Source organism: Mauremys mutica, chromosome 25 (assembly GCF_020497125.1).
Source record: "Mauremys mutica isolate MM-2020 ecotype Southern chromosome 25, ASM2049712v1, whole genome shotgun sequence".
Taxonomy (NCBI): Eukaryota; Metazoa; Chordata; order Testudines; family Geoemydidae; genus Mauremys; species Mauremys mutica.
In genome coordinates this window covers 12,174,217-12,187,339 of record NC_059096.1, presented here as the reverse complement: position 1 = coordinate 12,187,339, position 13,123 = coordinate 12,174,217, and the positions used below count along the sequence as shown (strand labels likewise).

The 13,123-nt window shown below is 65.4% G+C and overlaps 2 protein-coding genes across 2 annotated transcripts in view; one reads left to right on the top strand and one right to left on the bottom strand.

Moving 5' to 3' along the window:
• The window catches only part of SMARCD2 (SWI/SNF related, matrix associated, actin dependent regulator of chromatin, subfamily d, member 2), a 32,676-nt gene extending 29,922 nt beyond the window's left edge, over window positions 1–2,754 (top strand). The window contains exons 11-13 of the mRNA XM_044999258.1: window positions 325–447; window positions 736–837; window positions 1,549–2,754. Of these exons, the coding sequence (XP_044855193.1) occupies window positions 325–447; window positions 736–837; window positions 1,549–1,602 (279 nt within the window). The 3' untranslated portion in view covers window positions 1,603–2,754. The remainder of the gene's footprint in view (window positions 1–324; window positions 448–735; window positions 838–1,548) is intronic.
• Window positions 2,755–3,155: 401 nt separating this feature from the next.
• Window positions 3,156–13,022, bottom strand: PSMC5 (proteasome 26S subunit, ATPase 5). The gene is made up of 12 exons (XM_044999259.1): window positions 12,867–13,022; window positions 11,337–11,408; window positions 10,351–10,420; window positions 9,092–9,189; window positions 8,411–8,467; window positions 7,858–8,088; window positions 6,865–6,991; window positions 5,246–5,436; window positions 4,951–5,049; window positions 4,614–4,724; window positions 4,213–4,299; window positions 3,156–3,284 (listed from the first exon to the last, which is right to left on the bottom strand). Exons 1-12 carry the CDS (start codon window positions 12,903–12,905, stop codon window positions 3,231–3,233), a joined length of 1,236 nt encoding a protein of 411 aa, XP_044855194.1. The 5' UTR covers window positions 12,906–13,022; the 3' UTR covers window positions 3,156–3,230.
• Window positions 13,023–13,123: the final 101 nt, after the last annotated feature.

Here is a 13,123-nt window from a genome sequence, read left to right as displayed (position 1 = left end):
GTTAAGGAAGGAGTCGGGGCTGGGAACTGGAATCCCTGGGGCTAGCTGCCAGGGGAGAGTCTAACCCCTAGAAGATGGGGGAGGGGGCTCTCTCTGTGTCCGGCGCTGAGCTGGGGGGCGGGTTAACCCCCCTGCACCTCAGCTCCAGCGACTGCTGCTACCCCGTGTGTCCCTGAGCTTTGGCACCCGGAGGGAGAGGGATCCGCTCATTTCTCGCTGAGCCTTCCCTTGGGCCCCGCCAGCCTCTCCCCCCTGCTTGGAGCCTTTGACAGACAATCGCAAGCAAAATGGCCAATCCAGGCCTCACTCGCTTTCTCCTGCTAGATCCACGAGACCATTGAGTCCATCAACCAGCTGAAGACGCAGCGAGATTTCATGCTGAGCTTCAGCAACAACCCGCAGGACTTCATTCAGGAATGGATCAAATCCCAGAGGAGGGACCTCAAGGTACAGCGGGGGCCCCACTGGAGAGCCGAGCCGCTGCTGAGCAGGGCCTGGGCCTTGGCGTTACCTTGCAGGGTAATGCAGTAACAGCCCCCTGCGGCATGGGGCCCACGCTGCCCAGCAGCCATGGGGCATCTCCCCTCCGGAGCAGGCTCTGCCTGGGCGCGTCCCTGCTGGCAGGGGCGGGGTGTCCGGGAAGCCTGCTGAGGGCCCTGGGATGGCAGCAGCTGCCCATGAGCCCAGCAGTCTGCGTCCCGCTGACCATTTCCTCCTCCCCATGCGGTGCTGCAGATCATAACAGACGTGATTGGGAACCCCGAGGAGGAGAGACGAGCCGACTTCTACCATCAGCCCTGGGCGCAGGAGGCTGCGGGGAGGCACATCTTTGCCAAGGTGGGTTCTTGGCGTGCGGGCCAGGCTCCCTGCCCCAGAGGGTGGGCAGAGCCCCGTGGTCCGTGGCCCGGTCACTCTCTGCGCCTTTTCCTGTGAGCCGGGGTTCGAACCTGCCCACCCTGGAGCCGAGCCAGCTGGGAACTGGGCTGTTTCTGAGGGATCAGTGCTCAGCCCCTCCCCTTTCCTGACCAGACTGGTCCTTCCCACCCCCGCTCCAGAGCTCTGTCCCTGCCCTTCCGCAGGCCAGCCAGGAGCAGGCTGCGCCCTCCAGCAGGGAACCTGACAAGACCCTGGTCAGTTTCACGGGGCGGGCGTGAAACTGACCCAGCCCTGTGGGTTTCACTCTCAGCTGCCCAGGGAGGCGGCAGGTACTGGAGTCCTCCCCCGAGGGTGGAGAGCTCTGGGAGGCCTGGATTAGGTCAGATCTGCCCCACAGCATGCTGTGGGAATGGCCCGAAGCCGGGGCCGGAGCAGCGGGGGCGGGGGGGGCCTTCGGGCATCAGGCCTGCTATCTAAAATCCTGAGCAGTCAGGGAACGGACCCCCCCCCCTTCCCAGCACCGGGGCCTCGGCTTGGTGCTGAGGTTCCTGCTTCCAGGCCAGTGAAAATGCCCCAGAGGGGCAAGAGAGCCTGTGCCCATCGGACGCTCCCCCAGCCAGCCCTGCCTTTCTCCCAGGTCCCGTCCCACCTCGCGCCTCTTGTGCCTTTCAGGTTCAGCAGCGCAGACAGGAACTGGAACAAGTGCTTGGGATTCGCCTCACCTAAGGGGCTGGGCACGGCTCAGGGGCTCTGCTCTCTCGAGTGCCTGAGCCTTACGGTACATCTTACTGGAATGAAACACAGCACTTGCAAAGCTCTGAGCCACAAGTGTCCCCGGGGGCTCCCAGCCCTGGGGCTCCGAGCTCTAGCCAAAGGCCCGGGGCGTGTGGGGTCACAGGGTCACCTGTGCAGCCTCTGCCCTTTCCCTGCCACTCTTCATCCCGGCCCCTTTAGTGCATTACTGGCCTTGCTTGCTGCCTTCGCCTTTCTCCCCGTAGTGTTCAGGGCAGGCGCGGAGCTCCTCCCCTGCGAACCAGAGCTTCCCCTCCCCTGCCGGCCTGGGCCGGAGCCTTGCTGGAGTCGCTGCCCAGAGGGTACGAGCTCTCCCTGAACCAAAGCCAAGGGGCCACCTAGGCGCTTCTTCATACTGAGCGATGTGGCCAGAGCGTCACAACGGCCTCCTGGGCGGCCAAGGGCTTTGCCGGCTGCCCGCTGAGCCTGTGGCAGCCTCTCCCCTGCGCGCGGAGGGCAGGCAGCTGCTGGGCACTTTTGAAACCAAAGCTTTGTCCATTCCAAAGGCCGGCCGAGCTGGCGGCGTGTTTTGCACTATGGTGTTGGGAGCAGGTTTTATAAAAAGCCTTTTGTACAGTGGGTTTGTATTTGATTAATGTACGAGGTTCCCTCTCGTCCTGCCCTCCCGCCTAAACCTATGCAACCGAGTCACTGTGCTCCTGGGCAACCGAGCTTAGTCTGTCTCTGACAATCAGCTGAATGTTCCAGCCTCCCTCCTTTCACATGCAGCGGGTTGGGGGGGTGCAGGGGCCGCGGGGGCCGGCAGAGGATGGGGTGCTGACTGGCCGCAGCCACCGTTACTCAGGGCAGTGCACACAGGACTAGAGCCAAGTGGAGAAGCCAGTGTCTGTTACAGCAAAGGTGACACTGTGAGCTGGGCTCTCCCATGTGCCTTAACCCAGCCCCAGCCCCTCCCCTGCTGCCCTGGCGGGAGGGAACAGGGGCTGTTTCCTGGGGGGCAGGGCAGCCCTGCATGGTAGAATTAGGCAGGCAGGAGAGGGGGGACTGGGAGTGAGGCTTGGGCCACCTGTTCTTGTAACCATTTTGTCTGGGTTGGATATTTTCTAATAAAAACATTTAGCAGCAGCTTGTGCCAGTGTCTCCTTCCTCACCACCAGCTGAGCAGATGCACCCCAAGGGAGGTGGGGGGCTGGAGCAGAGCCACCCTCTGGTCCCTGTGGGGGGAACCTGGCTGCAGCCAGGAAACAGGAGCTCAAAGGCCCAGGGGAGTAACCATGTCAATATTTCCCCCATCCCTGCAGCTCCTGCCCCATCTCTGCCTGGGCTTCAGCTGCTAAAGGCCGAGCGAGACCAGCCTGCCCCAAGCCAGGCTGGGCAGCGTGTCCCCTTCATGTTTAGCCGCTGGCTGCTCAGTCCCCCGCACCCAGCCCAGGCTCCTTGAGCTGTGACCTGCGGGGTCCCAGCCGCTGGCAGGAGGGGTGGCAGCGTTATCCCTCCCCCCAACAGCCAGAGTCTGGGGGTGTAACTCGGCCAGCACAGAGCTTTATTAAAGAAAAGGTGAGGGGCCAGGACCCAGCACCAAGGGGTCAGGCCCTCCCCGGTTACTTCCAGAGCTTCTTGATGGACATGTTCTTCTCACTGTCCTTCTGCATCACCTGCGGTGGGGAGACAAGAAGGGTCAGGCCCTGCTTCCAGCACTCAGCCCTGGAGTGAGGTCACCTGCATGTTCCTCAGCCCCCGTCCTGACCCGCACCCGAGGCAGGAACCAGGCTGGGCCCCTGGAGCCCCCTCCGGGCAGGACCCCGCACTCCAGCTCAGGGCACTGCCCTGTCTAGGCCGCAGTCCCCTTGGCATTCACCAGAGGCAGGGCAAGGACAGCAGCTGAGACTCAGGGAAGAAAACAGCTGCTGGGGAGCAGGTTGCCCCAGCACAGCTGCAAAGGCCAGGCCGGCCCAGGCCCCTAGAGCAGCAGCGTCTCTGTGCAAATGGGAGGCCCCAGGGGTTGCCCCATAAGCCAGTTAACTCCCCTCTCCGCTGCTCTGACTTCCCCCTGTGACTCGGCCACAGGCTGATCCCTTCCTGAGCGGCCAGCAAGGGACTGGGACGCTACCAGCACCTGGGCCCACCACTGCAGGGGAAGGTGAGCAGGGCAGGAGAATTTCTGATTTTACCCCTTGAGTGGTGCTGGGACCTGTGGAACTCCTGGCCAAAGGGGCATGGGGTGAAAGTCCCCCATGGGGCTTTATTGGGGGCCCTTGTTTTGGCAGCAGGGGGACGGGCGCACGAGCAGCCCCCCATCTACCTTCTGGGCCCCTCATTTCTTTGCATTCCTTGAGCCTGTCTCTCCCCCCGCCCCCCTTTCGGGGAGACCAGGGTTGGGGCTCTGGCAGCCCCTCCAGCTCGGAATGGCCCCAGCCGTCAGTCCCTGGGAGGGACTGTCCCACTTCTCCAGCAGGGGGCTGAGGGCTGGCAGGGCAGCTGGACCGGGGGCATGGCCAGCAGCCCCCAAGGAACGGAGGTGCCTGGTGCACTGAAGCCACCCCCCCCCCACCCGCTGCTGGAGCAGCGCACGGCGGAATTTACCTTGGCTACGGCCATTTCAAAATCTTCCTGTGTAACATGCACCCTCCTCTCCCGCAGGGCGTACATGCCGGCTTCCGTGCACACCCCCTGCAAGGGCACAAGAGCAAGGAAGAACCATCACCCCTCTTTCTGCACAGCACCCCCCCGCCCCACACGCTGCCCCTCGACAAGGGAACTGCTCCCCCGGCATGTGCCAAGGGAGTCCTGTAGGGCTCCTGGCGACCTGCCCGCTGCACCCACTCCAGCCCTCCAGGGAACGCAGTGCGCTCAGCATGGCCCCAGGAACATGTAAGGAGCAGGCCCGTGGCAGCTAGTCCTGGCTCAAAGCCCCTTCCCCAGCTCAGCAGGAGCGGCTGCTCCCTGTCCCACCGGCCTGTAGAGCTCCCGGCCCAGCTACTCACCTTCACCTCAGCCCCGGATGCTCCTGGCATCAGCTCTGCAATTTTACGTAGATTTATCCCCCGCGTCAGGTTCATTTTCCGAGAGTGGATCTTGAGAATGTCCAGGCGAGCCTGTGGGGAGAGCCCAGCGAGGGGGGGGGGGTGAGGGGGGCCAGCACCCGAGAGGTCAGCCAGCAAAGGAAGGGAGAACGGCTGTGGGGCCAGGCTGGGACCCAGACCCTTTCAGAGCCAGGACACTACAGAAGGAGAGTTCAGCCCTCGGGCCAGGCCCGCCCAGCTGACCAGCAGCCCTGGGAGCCTGCAAGGGGTCGGCCGCAGGGGAGAGCCCCCCCGTTACCTCTTCGTTTGGGGGGGGGAACTCGATCTTCCTGTCGATGCGGCCCGGGCGCAGCAGAGCAGAGTCCAGGATGTCGATCCGGTTAGTGGCCATGATCACCTGCAAGGGAGGAGGTGTCACTGCAAAGGAGCTGGGCCTTTATCCCGCAGGGAGGGGCAAGCGCCCCCCTCCCCCCGCTGCGGCTCGGGGGGGGAGGAGGGGGGGCAGCCGTGCCAAGCCACCTGGCTTCAGCGCCCAGCTGGGAAACGGGGCAGCCGACTCCCCTCCTGCCCGGGTCACGCCAGGCTCTACGCACCTTAATGTTCTTAGTGGCCTCGAAGCCATCGAGCTGGTTGAGGAGCTCCAGCATGGTGCGCTGCACCTCGCTGTCCCCCCCGGAGCCGCCCTCCAGGCGCGAGGAGCCGATGGAGTCGATCTCGTCCATGAAGATAATGGAGGGCGCGTGCTCCCTGGCCATGACGAAGAGCTCCCGCACCATGCGCGCGCCTGAGGGCAAAGCAGAGGGGCCCTGAATGCCCTGCCGCAGAACGGCGCCCGGCCACCCCAGGGCTGAGCCCCGGCCCCGTTCTCCCTGCAGGGCCGGAGAACTCCTGCAACGCGCTGGTCAGCGCAGCCCTGGGGCTGGGACCACGGTGCCCCCGAGGGCCCGGGCCTGGCCTGAGGAGGGCTCCTCTGCAGCACGGGGAACAGAGACACCAGCCCCTGGCCCTCGGTTCCTGTGGGCACGGGCGAGAGGCGTTCAGCACAGGGCCATGCACACAGGAGGGGCTGATTTAAATCCCCGACCGCAATCTTGGTTTGCGTTTGTCCTGTAGCTATTTTCCTGCTCCCAGGTTCATGCTCATGGGCTGGTATAACCATTACACGTGTCGCCTGGCCAACAATCCCGCCTTTCCTCGGCGCGCGGGGCTGGCAGGCCCACACACGAGCTCACTGCACGTTCCCTTTTCAGATTCTTGACTGTCACTTCATGATGTTCGAAAACGGCAAAGGATTCAGTTATTTACTCGCTAATTCCTTGACTCGGGATTGGGGTCAAGCTGCTTTTGGCTGGAAACTGGATTTCAATTAAGTGCACAAAGCAGCATTTTAAAACGGTTTCAGTTCAATAAATAACTCAGATGCGCTGGAAAAAACGTTCAGGTTGTCAAATGTGTTTTGCATTTAAAGCAGCTCGATTTACTGCACAAAGGGAGCATTCACTGGAATGGGTGAACTCAGAGATACCTACAGCTTTGGGAAATCCCAGTCGGCACCTCCCTGCATCTTTAGGGGCCCGAACCCCTTTGGAAACCTGGCCCCACATCCTTCAAGTTTTTAGTTAGCGGAGCTCATCCTCCCCACCTGCCTGCTGTTCCCAACTCCCAGCTGCTTTCTCAGCCTGGAATGAGCTAGTCCAGATGAAGGATTCTCTGCACCTGCTGGTTAATCTGACCCCCAAAGCGTCTCTGCTCCCCCAGACGCTGGAAATCCCGACACGTGGAAAGACGTAACGAACCAGCCTTCGCTCCATCGTGAGGACTGACTATTGTAACATGGACAACGTGACACTGGGACCTTCTGAAAGCTCCTGGGACGCACTTTACTGGTTATTTCAACGTTGATAACGACACTCTCAGGCCTGAACACCGGCCGGAATAATTTCAACTCGAATTTCATAATATCATGTTATTTTTAAAGAGAAAAATGTATTTCATTACAGCACCTAATCCCATTCGTAGGGGTTTTTGTAACCATCGTGTTTCATCCCCCTGGCCCCAGCTCTTCAGAACAGGAACACGGGCCCCACGGCCGCAGCTGTGAGGGGGCCACACCACCCCCTGCCCCTGTGACCTGCCACCAGGGCTTTGCTTGGGGATGGGGGGGGTTAAACTCACATATTCCCCCCCCCCCCGCCTCCACATCCACACTTACCCTCGCCAATGAACTTCTGCACCAGCTCCGAGCCCGAGACGCGGATGAAGGTGCAGTCAGTGTGATGAGCCACGGCCCTGGCGAGCAGGGTCTTCCCGGTGCCAGGAGGGCCGTACAGCAGCACACCCTGTAATGGCCAGGCCAGCGGCATCAGCCCAGGGCGCTCGGTGCAGGAGCGGCACTGCACAGCCCGGCACAGACGGGGGCATTTGGTGCCACCTAGTGGGCGAGCTGCCAGAGCCAAGCCCAGTGCCGCCGGCGGGGAGCCTGGCTTTGGACAGGAGGGGACGGACCAGGCCTGCGGTGGATTCGCACCATGGGGACGCAGTTCACTGGCGGGGGGGCTGCTCAAGCTCTGCCTCCTCCAGCAAGGGCAGCAGGGGGCGCTGTGCTAACCCCTGAGTGGGACGACGTTCACCCCCCTCCACATGGGCGAGGAGCTGCCATCCCCCGGGAAGGGCTGAGGCAGGAGGAGACTCGCACCCACCCTTGGCCCTGGCCCTGCTGCAGCTGCCAGCAGGGAGCCGTGCTGGGCTCTGGCAGGGAAAAGGGTCGTTACAGCTGCTTCCCACGGGGAGCATCTAGGCCCTTCGAGCCGCCGTCCCTCCCCCCAGCTAGCACTGCAGGGGGGTGCTGGCAGCGCCAGCCTGGGGGTGCACAGGGGCCGGGCCCCTCCTTTGGCAGGCACTGGGGTCCCACCCACTCAGTGACTGGTTCCCTGCTCCCTCCCCCGGCACGGCCGGAGAACCGGAGCAAGTCGCAGGGGAGAGCGGGAGCTGCTCCGTCGTCCCCATTACTGGGAGCTGGTAACGAAGCTCCTCCCCCTCTCCCATGGGGTGGCAGGCACCATCCCGGGACAGGAGAGGGCTCCCTTCTCCGTGTGCGGAGCACCAGCCCCCGGCAGTGCAGATCTGAGCTGCCCAGGGCTGGCAGAGCCCCTCCCCGCGGCGGGTGGCAGGGCACAGCTGCGAGTCCGGCCCGGAGAGCACTTGCCTTGGGCTGGGCGATCCCCAGGGCCTCGAAGAGCTCCGGGTGTTTGACGGGCAGCTCAATCACTTCCTTGATCTCCTTGATCTGCTTGTCCAAGCCGCCAATCATCTCGTAGGTGGAGTCCGGGACCTTCTCCACCATCATCAGGGACACCAGCGGGTCCACTTTGTTGGGCAGGATTTTGTGGAGCGTGTAGCTGTCGTTCCTCAGCGCCACGCGGCAGTTCGGGGTCACCTGGAGACAGACGGGCAGGAGCTCACCGCTGCCCCCCCCCCCTTCAATGCCAGCTGGCGGGAGCTGCCTGCTGGGCACCTGCCGCACTCGCAGCGCCCGGCCTAGGCACCCAGCCTGGGTATCTCCCCAGCAAGAGCTGGGGCAGGGGCATGGCCCACGGAACCCCCCCGGGCTGGGCAGCAGCAGCTGCTGGGAAGGGAGCATCACCCTCTGCTGCCCCTGGCAGGCTGGTGACGACGGGCACAAGGGAAGGCAGCTGCGGCCAAGCCGCCCCCCTCTGCCCCCGGCCGGGGCGCGCTGCTCCGAGGGGCCTGGTACTCACATCATTGATGTCAATGTTTTTATCGACATCCACCACAAACTTCCCTTCTGGGTGAACCTGGAACACAGAGAGCAGAGACCTGTGGGGTGGGTGTGGGGCAGCACATGCAGCTCCCCCCCCCCCAATTCAGCCCCAGCCGGTGGGCACAGCTTCCCTCCCCCCCCAATTCATCCCCAGCCAGTGGGCACAGCCCCCACAAACCCCCCAGGGGGAAGAAGAGCCCAGCAAGGTGCCCGGGGGCTGCTCCCGCTCAAGCCTTTTCTAATACCCCGTCCCACCCACTGGGCCTCCTGCCCCTGGGAGACGGTTCCACACCCAGCAGCACGTGCTGGTAACCGGCTTCCCCGCAGAGCCAGCCCCTGGGATTCAGCCCGCCCCCCGGGCCATCTCGAACGACTTGCCTGCCCCCCGGTTGAGCACCCCTCGGCACTAAGGGGGGGCAGATGGCTCCTTGCTGCCCCATGGATTTGCAGTGGGCTGGCACCCTCCCCCTGCTCCAGGGCAGGCCCCTGGGGCGCCCAGCTGGTGCTCCTGGGGTTTCTGTTCCCGGGCTCGTTCGGGGAGTGAGCCCACCAGCAGCCGGGAGAGCGACGGTCTCCGGTCAGGGAGCAGAGCCGCAGTGCCCTGAGCTCATGAGCCTGGCCGGCCACCCACCCACAAACCCCTGGCCCCGCTCCGTACCTTGACAAGCACCTTCTTCTTATCCATGGCTCGCACCACCTCGCCGACGTAGGAGCCCTGCTCCTGCAGCAGCTGCAGCTCCTCCCGCAACAGGCGCACTGCAGCGCAACACGGACCCGTGAGCCCCGGCCCGGCCTGCCCCCACGGGGCGCAGAGGCCACCCCCCGCTCAGGGCCCAAGCAGAGAGGGCAGTTCCAGGGCAGGGTTAGCCAGCCACTGCCATTAACCCAGAGGGGGCAGGTGCTGCTCACTCCCCACATGCGCTCTGGAGTCAGCGCCGGCTTCCTTCTCCACCATGGGTCAGAGCCTTTGTATCCCCGGGGGGCAGGGCGCCTGGCTGTCCTGCTGCGACCACTGGGAGCCCGAGAGATCACCCAGCCGGGGAGACTTTGCCTCCCTCCCTGACAGAACGGGGAACAATCCAACCCTCCCCGCAGGAGACGCTCTCATGGTACGCTCTGGACACCCTTCGCATCCCGTCCACCAGGCCGCCCCCACTTTCTTGTTTTCAAAGCACCAATTCAGGGGGAATCGAGCACGCGGAATGGGGACGAGGCGGGGGAGGCCAGCAGGAGCTGAGCGCAGGGAACGCGGTGGAGGAGGGGGAGGCCATCGGGAGCCGAGGCGGGGGAGGCCAGTGGGAGCCCTAAGGCCAGCAGGAGCTGAGCACGAGGAACATGGAGGAGGAGGGGGAGGCCAGTGGGAGCTGAGCACGGGGATGAGGCAGGGGAGGCCAGCGGGAGCCGAGCGCATGGAACATGGACGAGGAGGGGGAGGCCAGAGGGAGCTGAGCGTGAGGAACATGGACGAGGAGGGGGAGGCCGGCAGGAGCCGAGCACGGGGTACGCGGGGGGAGGCCGGCAGGAGCCGAGCACGGGGTACGCGGGGGGAGGCCAGCGGGAGCCGAGCACGGGTACGGGGGGGGAGGCCAGCGGGAGCCGAGCACGGGTACGGGGGGGGAGGCCAGCGGGAGCCGAGCACGGGTACGCGGGGGGAGGCCAGCGGGAGCCGAGCACGGGTACGCGGGGGGAGGCCAGCGGGAGCCGAGCACGGGTACGCGGGGGGAGGCCAGCGGGAGCCGAGCACGGGTACGCGGGGGGAGGCCAGCGGGAGCCGAGCACGGGTACGCGGGGGGAGGCCAGCGGGAGCCGAGCACGGGTACGCGGGGGGAGGCCAGCGGGAGCCGAGCACGGGTACGCAGGGGAGGCCAGCGGGATCCCTGAGGCCACCGGGAGCCAGGAGGCCAGCGGGAGCCCTACCTTTGGCGTTCAGCTCGTTCCTCTGCGCTTGCAGGCGGCGGAGATTCTGGCTCTTCTCGTTCACAATGAGCTTTGGGGAGAGGGGGGAAGGGATAAGCCCACAGGAGCCCAGGGGTCCCCCCTGCACAACCGGCCCCAGCCCGGCCCCTCAGCTCAGGGTCGGCTCCTGAACACGGGCTACCCGCCAGTCTAGCAGCTAGGAAGTGCCCGTGTGTCTCCGGTGGGCAATGCGCAGGCTCCTCCCTGGCGAGCGCTAGGCCCCATCCCCGCCTCACGCCCGTCACTACAGCAGCCCCTGCACCGGGTCCTGCCTAGCGCCTCCAGCGTGAACCGCTCGGGAAAGCAGCCGGCACTGGGAGGGGAGGGGACCCAGCTGTGAGCGGCTCTTACCGCGTGGTCTGCACCAAACCCAGGCTAAGGGCCTCCCCTCCCTGCCAGGAACAAGGAACATTTCCCCTTTGAGGGGGTTTGCTGGTCACTTTGTCCCTGCCGCAGGAGTGGGGGTACCACCACCCACCCTGACACTGGGCCAGGGGGCTCTGCCAAGCAAACTGCTTCTGTGACACACCCTACCCCCCCACCCCCGTTATCGGGCCCGCGCCGCTCTGCTCTGAGAAACAACGGTCAGAACGGCCCCTTCCAGCCCAGCTGGCTTTGGGGACGCCTGCCACTGACGGCCCCCGCACCTGCCTGCTAGTCCCTGGCTCCCAACCTGCACCTCCCGCTGGGAGCCCTCTGAGGCCCCAGCGCCACTGACAGAGATGCTGGCACTGAGCACGGGCTGCAATCGCTTGGAAGAGGCTGCTGGTTCCCTCGGAAGCCCCATGAGACGAGCTGGCCAGCACAGATGGCAGCTCCCCTGCCGCAAACCAAAATGCGCATCCTCAGCACCGTCAGAGCAGCCCCTCCGGCCACCCACCAGCTAGAAACGATGCCCCAGCCCAGACCCCACTCCCTGGGGCCAGAGAGCCCCCCACTCAGCTCACCTGCAGCTCCTCGATCTTGGACAGGTAGTACTGGCGGAGCCCTGTCCCCCCTTTGCCTTCATCCATCTCCATCTGCAGAGAGCACACATCAGGACACACCCACTGGCCCAGGGGAGCCCCTCGGCGTGAGAACGGGGGGGCTCCTACCCGCGGGAGGGGGGTGCGGCTCGTTCTCCAGAGGAGCAGAGGCTGGGCCCCGTCCACAGGTCTAGCACAACAGCCCCCTGTGCTGGCTGCCAGCTATCAAGCGAATCGAGAGCCTCTGCCCTCCGAGCCACAGCCCGGCTGGAGCTCAGGGCCTGCAAAGGCAGCCCCAGGGCTCCCCGGAGACCCTCTGACCGAGTGGGGCGCAGGGCCGCTCACATCCGAACCTCCAGAGCCAGCTCCCGGCACAGGCAGGTTCAGCCCGGTCCACAGGCCCCTCCGCACAGGAAGGGTGGGAGGCAGCCCCAGCGTAACTAAAGTGACACCTGCAGCCACCAGGCTCCAAGGAGCCCTGGCTCCACAAGGCGGGTGCAGGCCGGGGCTCTGTTCGCTTCCAGGGACCCCCCAAGCTCTCGGGGACCCGGCTGCTCCAATCGCGGGCAAAGAATCCCAAAAGGACAGGAGCTGGTGGGTGTGAGAACCTCTGTGGCCAGCCCTGGGGCCATGGGGAGGGGACCCAGCCCCACCGCTCACCAGGGGAGCAGGCCCTGAGATCCTGGGCCCCACTGGCGAGGGAGGAGCCATTTCCCCCTTGGTTCTGCACAAGCATCTGCAACAAACCCGCCCCCGATCCCTCCTCTTCCTCCCTCGCCCAGGATACCCTCCCCCTGCCAGCCCACCCCGCCTCCCTGCCCGGGATCCCCCCATCCCTCTTCCTCCCTCCCCCCCACGATCCCTCTCCCCCTCCCCCCTATCCCTCGCCCATGACTCCCCTCCCCCTGCCACCCCATCCCTCCTCCCGGCCCGGGATCCCCCCATCCCTCTTCCTCCTCTCCGCTTCCCCCCCATCCCTCCTCTTCCTCCCTCCCCCCCCGATCCCTCTCCCCTCCCCCTGCAACCCCATCCCTCCTCCCTGTCTGGGATCCCCCCACAACCCTCTTCCTCACCTTCCCCCCACCCCCGATCCCTCTCCCCCTCCCCCCATCCCTTGCCCCCGATTCCCCTCCCCCTGCCACCCCATCCCTCCACCCCGTCCCGGACCCCCCATCCCTCCTCTTCCTCCCTCACCCAGGATACCCCCCCGTCACCCCATCCCTCCTCCCGGCCCGGGATCCCCCCATCCCTCTTCCTCCTCCCTCCTTCCCCTCCCCGATCCCTCCTCTTCCTCCCTCCCCCCCATCCCACCTCCCCCAGCCCCCAGCCCTCCTCTTCCTCCCTCGCCCATGACTCCCCTCCCCCTCCCTGCCCGGGATCCCCCCTCCCCCCCCGCGGCCTGACTCAGCACAACGCGGCCCCGGCTCCGCGGAGCCGCCCCGAGGGCAGGACGGGCCCCCTCGGCCCGGGCCGGCCGCCCCTCAGCCCCCCCTCCCCCCGGGGGTCTCTCACCTGCTCCGGCCCGTCCACCGCCATCTTCTCCGCCGGCATCGGGGCGCTGTGACCAGTCAGGGAACCGACGCGCACTGCGCAGGCGTAGATAGACCAGCGGAGCTCTCTGCCCACATCCAATATGGCCGCCGCCTCGCCCCTTTCCCCCGTGCGCACGCGCAGGAAGCGCGTCGCCGTCATTTCCTTTCTCTGGCTATGAACGCTCAAAACACCCATCACGCTTCCGGGCTCCAATGACCACACCTAAGATGGCCGCC